The following is a 14745-nucleotide window of genomic DNA, read 5'->3' as shown; positions in this document are numbered from 1 at the left end:
TTAAAATTGAATGGAACAGTTTTCATCAGGCTTCTGGAAAAGAAGTTAGAATTGCACTTCTACAGTTTCATCAATTTCTCTCTTTATATTTCTTCTGAAAATCAACTAGGGAGAAAAAAAGAAGAGAGATTTACTATCAACCCAAAAGATTATAGTAGTGATGGGGCAGATGTGATATAGTTTTTTAATCAAACCTCCACAGAAATTTAGATAGTAGCTTATCAGTATCTAAATTATTAGATTCCACGTTTCACTCTTAAAGACATAGGCTGGCCTTGGTAGAATAACTGGAACTGGACTAGTCTGCTGTAAACAAGTATGGAACTGGACAAAGCATATGAGGCATTGGGTTTCACAACGAGGACAACAGTCAATGCAAAGCTGCAATCCTTGACAGAACTTTGGAAATGACTCCATGACGTGAGGAGTCTCTGATTCGGTGGAAACTTGGGCTGCATAGACATTCGGAATTCTGCAGAGAAGGTCAGTGCCACTGTACTGAGGAGGCAGAGATCAGAGTGCTGGTCAGCTGAAGTGGCAGGACTCCAGGCCAGGGTACGATAAGGAAGAGGCTGTGTAGAGACTGGAATTCAGAAGTCAGCATGGGGATTCCCTGTGAGCCCATGGCTGAGGGCTGGGCTGTGCATCTGTAGGGTAGGACCACTCATGTCTACCAGAAAGTAGCTGATCAAAGACTGAGAGGGGGATACTAGAAAATGAAAAACTCCAGTAGAAGAGGAGTTCTTTGGGACACAGGAATTCTGACTCTGTCAGAATTGTTCAACCTACTTAATATCTCCCTGGAATCCCACTGAAAAACGAAAAAGACCAAACCTGAAATATAAGGATCATGTCCTAAATTAAGACTTGTATTTGTTTCCTAGGGCTGCGATAACAAAGTCTCATTATTTGGGTAACTTAAACAACACAGATTTATTGTTTCACTGTTCAGGAGGCTAGAAGTCTGAGATCAAGATGTTGGCAGGGTTGGTTTCTTTTGAGACAGTGAGGGAGAATCTGTTCCATGCCTTTCTCCCAGCTTCTAGTGGTTTACTGGCAACCTTTGCCATCCCTTGTCTTAGAAATAAATTACCCCATCTTTGCCTTCATGTTCACATGATGTTCTTCCTGTGTGCACATCTATGTCCAAATCCTCCCCCTTTATAAGGACACCAGTCATACTGGATTGGAGTTCACCCTACTCCAGGCATGACCACATCTTAATTTAACTAATTACATCCGAAATGACCCTATTTACAAATACGTGTGCATTCTAAGGTACTTGGGGGTTAGGACTACAATATATGAATTTGTGGGGGGGACACATTCCAACCCATAATACTTATTGTAAAGTCATCCTAAGAGAAAGATTTAAAGCGAGACCTGAAAAGATTCCCCAGAGGCCAAAGGGTTTGGAAGTTGAGTCCCTCATTTTAGAAGGATTGTGGATACCATGGGCCTTCCACAGTACACACTAACAAAGTTTAAAAACAAGCCTACAGGGGCTTCCCTGGTGGCGCAGTGGTTGAGAGTCTGCCTGCCGATGTAGGGGACATGGGTTCGTGCCCCGGTCCGGGAAGATCCCACATGCCACGGAGCAGCTAGGCCCGTGAGCCATGGCCACTGAGCCTGCGCGTCTGGAGTCTGTGCACTGCAACGGGAGAGGCCACAACAGTGCGAGGCCCGCGTACCGTAAAAAAAAAAAAAAAAAAACCCGCAAGCCTACAGAAGTTCAAATACACAGAGCCTCACACAAACTGTGGCTTCTGGATTACGCCATGTTGCAGTTGTTCTGATACGTCACTATTCTCAATCCTTTCTTTACAAAAGGCCCATATATTTGACACTCAGCTCTTTGTAACAATTCCAGTGAACACTGAAATAAAGATACCTTTAAACTGAACTGCTTGCTAAGGTAAGAATCAACATTCAGCAGAACTGAGTTTTATGGTGAAAAATTTAAGGAGTTCCAAAAAATAAGAAATTAAGATAAATAATATTTAAATGCAACTTTTAAAAATAAAAGAATGTGAAAAATCCATGAGAAATTTAAAAAAAACAAGATTTTAAATAGAGACAGCATCAACATCACTGATCTTTCTCTTTTGCCTCAGGCTCCAATACAATGTGAATTAACCTACACATAAAGTATAATTTAATACGCTGCATAATACTATGACTACATATATTGTATTTTAAATGTTTGAAATACCTTTTCTCTGGGAATGTAAACTGGTGCAGCCACTATGGAGAATAGCATGGAGGCTCCTTCAAAAACTAAAAATAGAGCTGCCATATGATCCAGCAGTCCCACTCTTGGGCATATATCCAGAAAAGACAAAAACTCTAACTTGAAAGGATACATGCACCCTGATGTTCACAGCAGTGCTATTTACAATAGCCAGGACATGGAAGCAACCTAAGTGTCCATCAATATGTGAATGGATAAAGAAAATATGAAATATATATATATTATATATCTATATATATATAAAAAATATATATATATATGATGGAATATTACTCAGCTATAGAAAAAGAATGAAATAATGGCATCTGCAGTGATCCCCCGTCTCATTTATCTGAGGGCACAATAGGGTACACGTTCCTGGGGAATCATCTGTGACCCTGAACATAGGAGATACAATAAGAAAGAAAGATGTTACGAGGTCATGCCAAGAGTTCTCATACATATCTGTGACAAGGCTAGGACGATGAAAGAAAAAACCGTGAATTCCTGTCCTCCTTGTAAAATTTGATCAGATGTGAAATCATTCAAAATGTGCAAAAATTATATCAATGGGAGGTGCTCTAAACATTTTCTCTGCTAATTCAACCACTTAATAGCCTTGTCTCTTGGCTAGGTAACCTAACTTCTCTAAGCTTAGTTTTCCTATCTGTGAGAAATACATGAAGTTCTTAGTACATGTTTGACACTCTTACTGCTTAAAGTTATTTTCATTAATGGTTATTCATCCTAACACTCTGACCTTAAACATAGTCTATTCACCAGTAAAATTCAGGGAAAAGTTATCCTCCAAACATATACTAGTACTTCTTGAGGTTGTCCATTAGTTCTTCCATTCATAATTTTAATTCAGCCTCTCTTTTGTAGTATTCATATAATCAGTTAGCATTATCTTACACATGAAATAAAATTTTGATGTGGTCCTTTCTTTTATTTCTTCCAAACTTAACTCCCTAAAGCTTCTATGTGGTAGATACTGAAAATACAACTTTAAAAATAGCTGTTGTAGGGGCTTCAAAACATATCTGCTTAAAAGAGCAGGCCACCCACTTTCAAATCAAGCACCTAGAAAGCATTCTGAGGCCTCACTAAAACCAAAGGGCTGTATAGAAATAAACAACTTCCAGTTAAACTAGTTAACTGCCATTTAACTAGTTTAGCTAATGTCTTCATATATTAACACTGAAGAGGATTAAATCAACATAGTATTAACTTTCAATATCTAACATTGTAAAAATTAAATCTTGAAATGATGGTGGAAGCCATATTAGGAATCACCTTTTAGTTTCTTCAAATTTAGATTCAAATATGACTAGTCAGTTAAGACCTTTCAGCCTAACTGAACTGTGCTCTTTCCCTCTGAAAATGAAAAAAATCTGACTTTTTATTTTATTACAAATGTATTAGTTTCCTTTCAACTGTTTTTTGGTGCTTTATTCAAATGTGTGATTACATCATCTTGGGGCTAGCTTTTCTTTTCAGAAAAACATCTGTTATTTCATAGTCATAGTCAATATAAAAATACTATTTGGGGTATATTCTCTTCTTGCCAAGTCTTCCTACTTCGTCATAATGTGTTTATTCTAATTATTAAAGCTTTCCTCAAGTACACATTCTTCTCCACATAAAAGTAAAGTGCTAACATCTTGTTTGCATCTAGATACCATCTGTGTGTTTTCACTTTACTCAAAGTACATGTTTTTGTCAACATTGGTAGTAAGACTGGAAATAAAAATGTCTTGCATTAACATAAAACTGGATATCAATCAATTTTCACTACTCACAGTGACTATACAGGACTAAAATCAGGTTTTTAAATAGCTCTCGATTTGAAAGAATATTAATGTCAACACAATCAGAAGCTGATAATACATAAACAATCCTCAAAATTGATGTGGAAAAGTTGCAAACTATTCCTGAGGAAAAGACCTAAGACCTAAGAAAATTATCTATTACTTTGAAACTAAATTGTCAACACTAGAAGCAATTTGAAACAAACAAAACAAGTCAGCTCATTTAATAACAGAAAAAGTCGAATTACATACAAAATATTGAATAGTTTGCTTTTCAATATCTTTATGCATTTGAGAAAGCTTAATAACTATTTCCAAAATATTCAATTTCAAACTATTGCAAAAATCTAACATATTATTATCACTCTCTAAATTTGTGAGTTTTATCAATATTCATGTTAATCTGGTCAAAGAGAAGTAATCAACATTATAGTATTATAACCATTTATTAGTAAAATAAAAATGTCAGTTCTCCTCATCTAATTTATTATGGGTGTTTTTTTATGATTTAATTTGGTTGGACTTTTATATATCACAGAGCCATAGGTTCTTGTCTAAATCTAGGTAGGCATTGCTCTTCCTGAAGTGATCTTACACACACACACCTGTGTGTGTGTTTTAGAACCTGGTTTTCACCTTAACAACAATCAAAACTATTTCATCTATTTACTTACATACTGCCAGTGATCTCCGTTAGTACAAACAAAGGAAAGTTCTGATTATTCACACCACCATTCCTGCTAAATAAATACCAGAGTATGGTTCTTTTCTGATTCCTTAATATCTAGTCTATGATGAGATTTTTTTAGTGTTTTGAGAATGCACTTGCCAATAGTCAACAGCAAACAATTTCAGGAATTATTCCAGCCTCACTTGATTTCATTGCTTTCAAATTCCTTGCTATCTTGCATAGCCTCAATTTTCTCAAATGTTTTTCAGAATATTTATCCTTTTATAATTAAAGAAGACATTTTGGACCACTCACCATGGTCACTCTTATCACTTCCTTAAGGTAGTAGTACTTCTGGTCATTTCCACCCAATGACATGGTACAGCTATGAGCAAGAGCTGCTTCAATTCTGTACCTTGTCCAGTCCTTCAGGAAACCTGACTACACTTATGATGCCACTTTCAAAATCTGCTTTAAAATTAGGCCTAAGTCTGATCACTACATTCAGATCCAAACTATGTTTTGCCACTCATCTACACAAATTATTAAATCAGTGACAGGAAATAACTGACTTGTCAGTTATTTTCAATATTTCAGATGGTCTACAGAAAATTTTAAAAAATGCTACTCACTGTTTTATGTTGGTTACATAGTTATTTAAATATTTGAGCAATATAAACAACAAACTTAATGACATTCTTCAATAGAAACTAAATAGCATATTCTATTACATTTGATAATAAAAGCTCTAATGACAGGAGATAAGCTGCTAGCTCAACAAAATGAATAATGCATTAAATAAAATGTATAGAAGAACAGGATAAGACCTTTAAAATTAAACTAGAGAAATAAATACAACCTCATGAAATTTAAAAAAATATATCCCTTATCAGACACAAAGGAGTTTCTGAAACTTCTAGTGTCACTCTGTTTGCCACACATGGTTAGATAGGGCTATTTTTAGTGAAATTTAGCACTCAAATTTAGGCCTCTAATATTGGACTAAGAGTCAGTTAAATCAAAGTTTAGGGCAAGAAAAGTCAAGATAACCCAGGGATATCTTGTTACCATCAAAAAGTAAAGATAATTTCAAAGATGTCTAAAATAGTACCAATAAGAATGAAGAAGCCAGAGTATCAGAGTCCCGTCCTGTCAAATAGTGACAATTTGTGCTTCGTGAAAAGAAAACAGTAATTGCAGTCAATCCTATCAAGTTGATTCTATAAAGGGTCTAAGTTCATAATGACACTCAAAAATGACAAATACTTAAAATGTGCTAAAGGTAAATCACGCAGAATCTTCCCAAGTATGTTTACAAAGAAACTGCTATATGCTGATTGAAACAAATCAATGAGTAGTATATACTTAAATTTTGGTAACTGCCAGTTGAAAATCATATGGGATATACAGCAATTTTAAAGTAACTTTTGAAAGTATTTATATTGCTTTTCAATGTTAATTAAAAATGTTAGCCTCCCTGGAGTCATATAAAAGGTAATAATAAATATATACCATGACATCAGTATTATAAATGTCATGAAATAACATAAAATCAATGCAATATATGATACAATAAAAGAGAAGCTATCAGGAGTTTACACCTCCATTACACCCTATATATGAAAACAGCTAGAAAATTAAATAAGTTGGTAACCATTTTCTAAGACAGGATTAAGCAACATCAATAAAATAGCTTACTAGAGTTTTCATAGTACCTCACAACTAGTCAGGGTTTCCATGTCCTTGATCTTTTTTCTTGTCAAAAATAGAGACACATTTATACACCATGTTTTACTCCACAGAGGCTTTTGTGAATTTTATCAGATACTCTGCCAGGCATAATGCTGGTCTGAACTTAAGGTTCATTAATATTTGCCTGACTTTAGTTTTTCCAAAAACAAATTCTATGGGACCCTAATTATACTGGGTAGTATTGCAGGTCAGGCAGAAAAGGAAGTTTCCAGGATAAATTAAAGAGGAAAACTGCAAGTTTAACTTAAATCTATCTATCTATCTATCTATCTATCTATCTATCTATCTATCTATCTATCTATTTGTCTTTGTTTCAGGGCTTATTGAGATGTTAATAATTTAACTTATGTTGAATCTCCAAAGATGTCTTATGGTGTATGGTCTCCAAACATAATGAAGCAGAGAACTGTGTTCTTTTTTTGGGCATCTTGAGAAACGACATTTCTGCAGAATGCACTTTAGGAAATTATGTTTTCATTTATTCCACAAAAATCCACAGTATCCTAAGAATCAGATTAATAATACATTTTGAAATTTGTATTTCTGGTATTTCTAAGATTGAAACAAAGTTTTGTGGTATGTAAGGTGCTCACGACGCTTCTAGGATTGCAGTGGTGTCACATTGGCTATGAAAGTGTGTTTAAAAAGACTATTAAAGAAAAGTTTTAAATAAGGAGAGAAACTGCATATGACGTGTTTACCTATTTTTTCTAATATAATATTTAGTATTTAAATTCACACCATGCTCCAATTTGCCTTTCCTAGAGCTTAGCATACATAGACTAATAAACAATAGGTAATTTCTCTTCTGATTCCGGATTTATTTGAGAACCATAACAGTAAAAACAGCTTGCTCCAAAAGCATATTTTATAATATTTCATTCTAAGATTTTTAAAATGTAACAGAGGCAAGAATTTTTTTTTCTAGGAATACATTATAATAGCACTGGGAATGATCTAAGAGGAATATAATAGGAAGTCACATTAAAGTAGCATTCTCTCTTTAAAATAAAAAATAGTACTCGTTATTGTATGTTTGCAATTCCGTAATGCTTTTCATTTGAATACTTCAAATGTTCAGACTGTGATTATAATAGTGGCAGGTTTACCTAACGGACTCAGGAGAAGAAGTATGCTGCGTGAGTGAAAACAATGTATGTTTTTAAAGAAAATTTGTTTTCACAGCACTGAGAGCTGGTTTTATTATTGTAGTTACAGTAGAGGTAGTTTTTCAGCCTAAAAACTTTCAGGAAATTAATAGGTCAGCAAAAAATCAGATATTTGGCTATGTATTCAAGATTATTGCAAATGTTTATTCATTTTAGTAAAATACTAAATCCAAAAAGATAGGTGAAAAGATACAACACAGAGTAAAGTAGTGAAAACTCTCCTGTGACTTCTTTAACCTCTTGAGGACATCTGGTTTTACGGGCTCTGTTCAATGTGGGCATAGTGCCATGTCAAAGGAACTCTGAGTCAACCTGCCCTCAGTACTTTTATCCATTAGTCAGACGATATATGGCTGCTTCCAGGACAATGAAACTGCTCTGGAACTGCATGTTCCAGAGACCTCGCTTCTGTATTCCTGGTATTATTCATAAGCACACCACATGGCCTGGAACTGTTCAACCTAACAGGTCTTAACACATTACATAAGAATCACCACACATGTACATTTCCAGGCTTGGGGCTTTGCAAGCAACAGTGCTGTGTTCTACCACACTGAGTAAATGCTCACATTGTATCTGATATTTCATAAAGCACTATTGTAAGGTTCCTTTATATTTTGAATATACTGGTTGTCCTTATAAAGTCACTCTCAATTAACCTATCTACAGTGTTGACACGTAAGTTAACAAAAGGTTCTTTCGAATAGACAAAACTTGCTTTTCCAGGATGAAAAGACAAAAGTAAAAGAGGCAAGAGTATGGGTGGGGCAAAGTATGGTTCCAGAGTCTGCCCTATTTTTCTATAATTCGTAGAATATATATATATATATATTTAAAATTATAATAGTCTGGGTGGAGTTACTTAATCCAAATGAATTCAAGGGAAGTAACAGTGAAAACAGTGAGGGAGTTTCAGAGGGTGGGCTATTGCACTCACCTGTCAGTACCGGCAGCTTCTCTTCTAGTGTGGGACTGGCCCTGCCCCCTCAATATACATAAGAAACCTAATTAAAACCTAAATACAGAACACAATGATCCTTTCCATGGATATTTGCTTGCATAGTGCTTCCTGATCTAACTGTTCTACATTTCAAGACACAGTTTTTATATATTTCTTCTTATGGTGAAACATGCACTATATACCAGGCATGTAAAAGACACTTTCACACATTGCTATAATCTTTGAACTCTCAATATACTCCAGAACAGTACTATCATTATTTTACAGATGAAGACAAATGAGACTCAGATTAAGCAATCTGACCAAAATCATTGAAATTATTAAGAAAAGAGGAAAAGCTGTTATGATGATGGTAGGGGTTTGAAGGAGCTGGAACCTAACCATTGGAGGGTTTTTTTCTTTTATTTCTGATCATTTCCCTGTCAAAAGTCCATTACTAACTATTTTAAACATTTTCTATTTTGTCCTATTCCTTCATTTTTTCTTCTGCTTCCTCTAATCATATGAAATACAAACTTGGTTGTCTAAAACAGTACATATTTATTATCTTACAATTCTGGAGATCAGAAGTCCCAAACGTGTCATCTCACAGAGCTGCATAAGCAGATGTGAGTTAAGGGCATGTACTTTAATGTGGCTGATAATTTTAATCACATCCTGCAAAACGTTGTTAAGTTCAGGTAACATTTTTTGGCTAGGCAGCATTTCTCTATGGATGACACAGTGCATAGACTCACGTTCAGAAGCAACCTCTTTGACCTGAGTAGAGAAACCAGAAAGCCGTCTAGTCATGGCAGCCACTCTGTCTGTGCATATACCAACACAAAATGACCAATTCAGTTTTCCTGATATGTAATCATCAAAGACTTGAATAGTTCTGCAGCTGTGGTATTGGTTGGCAACAATAGTGCACATTACATATCCTCATGCACATCCTCCTGAAAAATATATCGCACAAAAACAAGCACTGTTGCCTTGTTATCAACATCGATAGATTCGTCAACCTGGATTGCATACCGTGGTGACTCATTAATCCTCTCTAACAACTGTGCCTCAGTATCCTCTGCTATTTCATCAATTCATCTAGTTATGGTGCTAGCCGAAAGAGGAACACGTGCCACCTTCTGAACTGCAGCCTCTCCTAAAAGTTCATGACAAATGTCCTTAGCAGCAGGCAGGATCAACTCTTCACCAATGGTAAGGGGATTCTTAGCTTTAGCAATGTGGTTAGCCACTAAGGACGATGCTCTCAGTGCAGACACATTTGATGAACTAGTGGCCTTCAATAATTGCTTCTGTTCTTTGTGTTCACATTTTTCTCTTTTGAAAAACTCCAAAGGCTTGTCTTTTAATGCAGGGTGCTTGGCTCCATGGGGCGAAGCAGTTTTGAAGTTTGCATGACTTCACTGGATAGCCAGTCACCACATATTATACAAAGCGGGCTTGGAGAATGTGAATCACCTTTTGCAATGAACCCATAATTTAAGTAGGACTCTTGGTATTTTCTTTCTTTTTTTTTTATCTTTATACTAAATTAAAACTTTATTGAATAAAGAACACTCTCCAGAACACATGATCAGATGGACTAGGTCTACATTACATGCAATGAAGCTGAACATGACAGTAGTTTAACATGGAATGTCAAACAAATTAGTATTTCTCATTGTACAAAACTGCTTATGTAGTTGACATGCAAGAAGAAAAGTATGATACTCCGCATTTTCACTAATCATCCGTGATGAATTTTAAAAAGACATTTGAAGAAACTGGTAGATTTCTTTAGGATAGATTTCAAATAAATTAGTTACATGTGTACTATTGAAACTTCTTTCAACCTCTCTTGCATTCCAAATAAAATCTTAGTGCAAACATCAAAGTTGCTGGTTACTCCAAAAGACTGTCAAACTCATGATAGAATAAAAGTTCTGAATTAATGTGCATAAGTAGGACAAAACCAAGAATACCAGTTACTGCAAAATTCATCTAGGCACACTTAATAGTCCACTCTAAGCATTTTTTCTAAGTCTCTCACATTAAGTACTAAAGCCTGTTTACAGTACTAAAATTCTATCATTCAAGCATCAACGATTATATTTCAGAAAAAGAAAATCATTCATTTCAGCAATAGCATTACTGCTATATTCTAAAAAAAGAAAAAAGAAAAAAAAAGAATCATAATTAACAAAACCAGTATCCATAATAGGATACATGGAGAAAAAACATTTTAGGGGAAAAAAAAAAATGTGCTTTACTTGCACAGCAGGAATTATATAATGTAAACACCATATTGGCCCACACCACAAAATCCATGAGAAAGGTTCAAATTTGAACACCATGTGTGCATTATTTTCAAATCTGTGTTTGTGAGTTTATACTGCATCTGCTTGTACCAATACATGACAAATAAAACACACTCTTCCACACACATTCACATACAAGTGATTGTTAAACATTGAGCATGGCTTGCTTCCCTGACTTTAACTCAAAAAATGGTAAGTGATATCCCAACTGTTTTTTAAATGTCTACAGAAATCATTAAATGAATGTGAATAGTAGTTGAGGAATGATGCAAAGTGATGGTAATAATAACGTGGATGTAAAAAAGAATGTACGTAAAACTGGCTGAGATTTGCAAATGCATGGAAAGTCTTCTTCTGTGGGCCGTGTCTGAACTTTTAACTGATACCAAGAATAAAAAATATAGTAGCACAAGTCCACTGACACCTGGAGGGTCAGGCCTAGAAAGCTTACCTTCAAAGTGCAAATTTTAACAATGGAATGTTTTAGCAGGGACATAAGGACAATCCTCTGTCTTCTTGATAAAGAGAAGTAGGATGTTCAGGAAGTATTTTCTCCTGGCCAAAGTTATTTCAGTTTCTTGGTAAAACAAAAAAGTATTTAACCAAAAATATCACCCACCCAGTCTTTCACATACACAGAAGTATTCTTAAGGGTGTGTGGGGAGGAAAAAGCCCTTAACTATGGATCACCTAATGCAACTTTTATTTAAAATTTAAGTTCTTTGAATCAACTACATTAAATACCAACATGTACTTCTCTCATCCCTTCCCTCTCCACCTGCCTATCCCTAACACCCACAGTGAACCAGGTATTCTAATGTCTTTGTGTTTTCTAAGCCTCGTGACAAGGCTGTTGAGTACCACCTCCACTGGAAAAAAAATGAACACCTAAGGTGCACTTTCTATAGCACCTTTTTCTTCTCCACAACTGAGTGGAATCTTTATGCTCTCAAGACTGGACCTAGATCTCTAGGTCATCAGGCCGAGGTCGGCTGCTGGCACGACTGCTGGCTCTGCTGGAAGGCCGCTGGTCCACAATGGCTAGAGGCTGTAGTTCATGGCCAGCATCGAGCTTTTTAGAATTCTGGTGGTCATCAGGGAAATCAAAAGGCTGTGCGTGGGAGTTAGAGATGGTGCTTCCTGCCTGCCCCATTCGATTTTGTTCTGCACTGTAATTAGCCCAGTTTTGCTCACTTGCTTGTTTGTTGTAATTGCGGCAGGAAGAATTGTTTCTGTCTCCGGTAACCAGCTTGTACCCGGGAGGAGACATGGGTGAGAGGGGAGCGGTTGGGGAGGAGCAGCCATTGAAATAAGCATATTTTGGAGATCCACAGTCTTTGGCGTGGTTCGGTGGGCTGCTGGTAGTGTGGTAAGGATCGTTCTTTCCCTTCACGCGATCCTTAACACCCTTGAAGAAGACATAGAAGAGTTCGATGATGTTCAAGCCAAGAGACACCAAGGACACGACCAGCATGAAGATGATGAAGATGGTTTTCTCTGTGGGACGAGAAAGGAAGCAGTCCACCTGATGCGGGCAGGGATCTCTTTTACAAGTGTAAACAGCACTCAAACTGAATCCATAGACGTACCACTGGATCAGCAAGAAGGCTACCTCAAAGACAGACTTGAAGAGGATACTGATGATGTAGGTTCGCAGCAAACCCCCTCGCATTTTCACCTTGCCATGCTCTTCGATGCCATACTTGAACTTCTTTATTTCAATCTGCTTCAAGTGCATCTCCAAATTCCTATCATCATTTTGGGCTTTGAGTTCCTCCTCTTTCTTGTTCAGTTTCTCTTCCTTTCGCATCACGTAGAACACATGAGCCAGGTACAAGAGTGTGGGAACAGACACAAATATGATCTGCAGGACCCAGAAACGCACATGAGAGATTGGGAAAGATTTGTCATAGCAGACGTTTTCACAACCAGGTTGTTGAGTGTTACAGCGAAAGGCAGACTGCTCATCACCCCAGGCTGACTCAACTGCTGTCCCCAGTAGCAGGATTCGGAAAATGAAAAGGACTGACAGCCACACCTTCCCTCCAGCGGTAGAATAGGCTTGAACCTTGTCAAGGAGTTTGCCTAAGGCACTCCAGTCACCCATGTTGCCTGGGCACCACTGTTTCTCTTGAAAGAAGTGAAGTAGTCACGCCAAGTGATTGAACTCCTCAGAGAATGAAGTCAAATGCAAAAACAAGTCCAGGCCCTCAGACCTGTCTATTTAAAGTTTAAAAGTCTGCAGCTATTTGGTACTTTCCTCACTCCTTCCCCCTAATGAAAGAGGTATTTTCTTTTAAATGCAGCTTTCTCTTTTTTTTTTGCGGTACGTGGCCTCTCACTGTTGTGGCCTCTCCCGTTGCGGAGCACAGGCTCCGGATGCGCAGGCTCAGCGGCCATGGCTCACGGGCCCAGCCGCTCCACGGCATGTGGGATCCTCCCAGACCGGGGCACAAACCCGCGTCTTCTGCATAGGTAGGCGGACTCTCAACCACTGCGCCACCAGGGAAGCCCCAGCTTTCTTTTTGTTGGCAGTCTTAGAGTCTTCTGCTCTCTCATCATTGGTCTTTTCCCCTTTTCAAAGAAGCTCTACAGCAACGTTTGTTTTTTACTCATTTTGGCTACAGTTAGCTTGTGGGCTTACCGAAACTGTGACTGAGACAAGTGCACAGTGTGGGAAAGAGGCACGGACAGAAGTGGTAAATAAAATAATGGGCAGGCCACACATGAACTAAAATAAGTGTCGGATTCTGACTTAAAGGCTGCCACCAGATGCAGCTGTACAACTGAAGTACATTAACTCACTTGCCACTATAAAGCCTGCCACCAGATGCAGCTTAATTGTCACTTGCCACTCACTGATAGGGTTTTGATATGAGTCTGCAAGCAATTTATTATGCTCTCTGTGTGGTCAAACCTCTCTGCTAATGATAATTTGTATTTGCAGCCACTCCCCAGCACTAGCATCACTGCCTCAGCGCCACCTCAGATCATCAGGCATTAGATTCTCATAAGGAGCGCACAACCTAGATCCCTCGCATGCGCCATCCACAGTAGGGTTTGCGCTCCTACAAGAATCTAATGCTGCCACTGATCTGACAGGAAGCTGAGCTCAGGTGGTAATGCGAGCGATGGGGAGCGGCTGTAAATACAGATGAAGCTTCGCTTGCTCACCCGCCACTCACATCCTGCTGTGTGGCCCAGTTCTTAACAGGCCACAGACCAGTACCTGTCCATGGCCTGGGAGTTGGGGAACCCCGCTCTAACATAATTCCTAAAATCAGAAGAAGTTCCATTTGAATATGGAAATGACAATATGAGAAAAGTCTATCACTGAAACATTTTGAGAATGTGATTTTTATATAAACAAAATAGTCTTAGAGAATTACATTGAACTAAAACCCCAAATCATGAAAAGTTAGTGTGACCTGATTTTTCCAGGAAGAAAGCTTTAAAATTTGTATTTTTCTAATTTGAAAAAAAAATAGAATGTGAGACATTTTTCCCTAAGGTGATTGTAATCAACTATGGTGGAGGAACATTTCTGCCATTGGTTAAATGGCAAAGTGTATTGAAAAGTGTGTACGTCAACCTTACCAAAATTCAGAAATCATCAATAAAAACTTAGTACTAGTATCATGTGGCTTTTAATAAAACTCATAAATGTAATACGGCACATTTTAAAGCTTTCTCTACTTTAATTTTTATTTTATGTTCTGAGAGAATCTTACCCTGAGCATAATGGAGCATTTTCTCAATAACCTGTGGAGTAATACATGCTTTTCACAATGGGAAAATCAGGGACAATTTTGTTTTTTTCCAACAGTCCTGTGCCTACTCTTATAGACAGGA

At 37.3% G+C, this 14745-nt stretch overlaps 1 protein-coding gene across 1 annotated transcript; it reads right to left on the bottom strand.

Moving 5' to 3' along the window:
* Positions 1–10824: 10824 nt before the first annotated feature.
* LOC115848110 (gap junction alpha-1 protein) lies at positions 10825–13172 on the bottom strand. The gene has a single exon (XM_030848527.2). It carries the CDS (start codon positions 12998–13000, stop codon positions 11855–11857), a length of 1146 nt encoding a protein of 381 aa, XP_030704387.2. The 5' UTR covers positions 13001–13172; the 3' UTR covers positions 10825–11854.
* Positions 13173–14745: the final 1573 nt, after the last annotated feature.

This window comes from Globicephala melas, chromosome 3 (assembly GCF_963455315.2).
Source record: "Globicephala melas chromosome 3, mGloMel1.2, whole genome shotgun sequence".
Classification (NCBI taxonomy): Eukaryota; Metazoa; Chordata; class Mammalia; order Artiodactyla; family Delphinidae; genus Globicephala; species Globicephala melas.
Note: the sequence above shows the minus strand (reverse complement) of the source record. Positions and strands in the feature narration are given on the sequence as shown.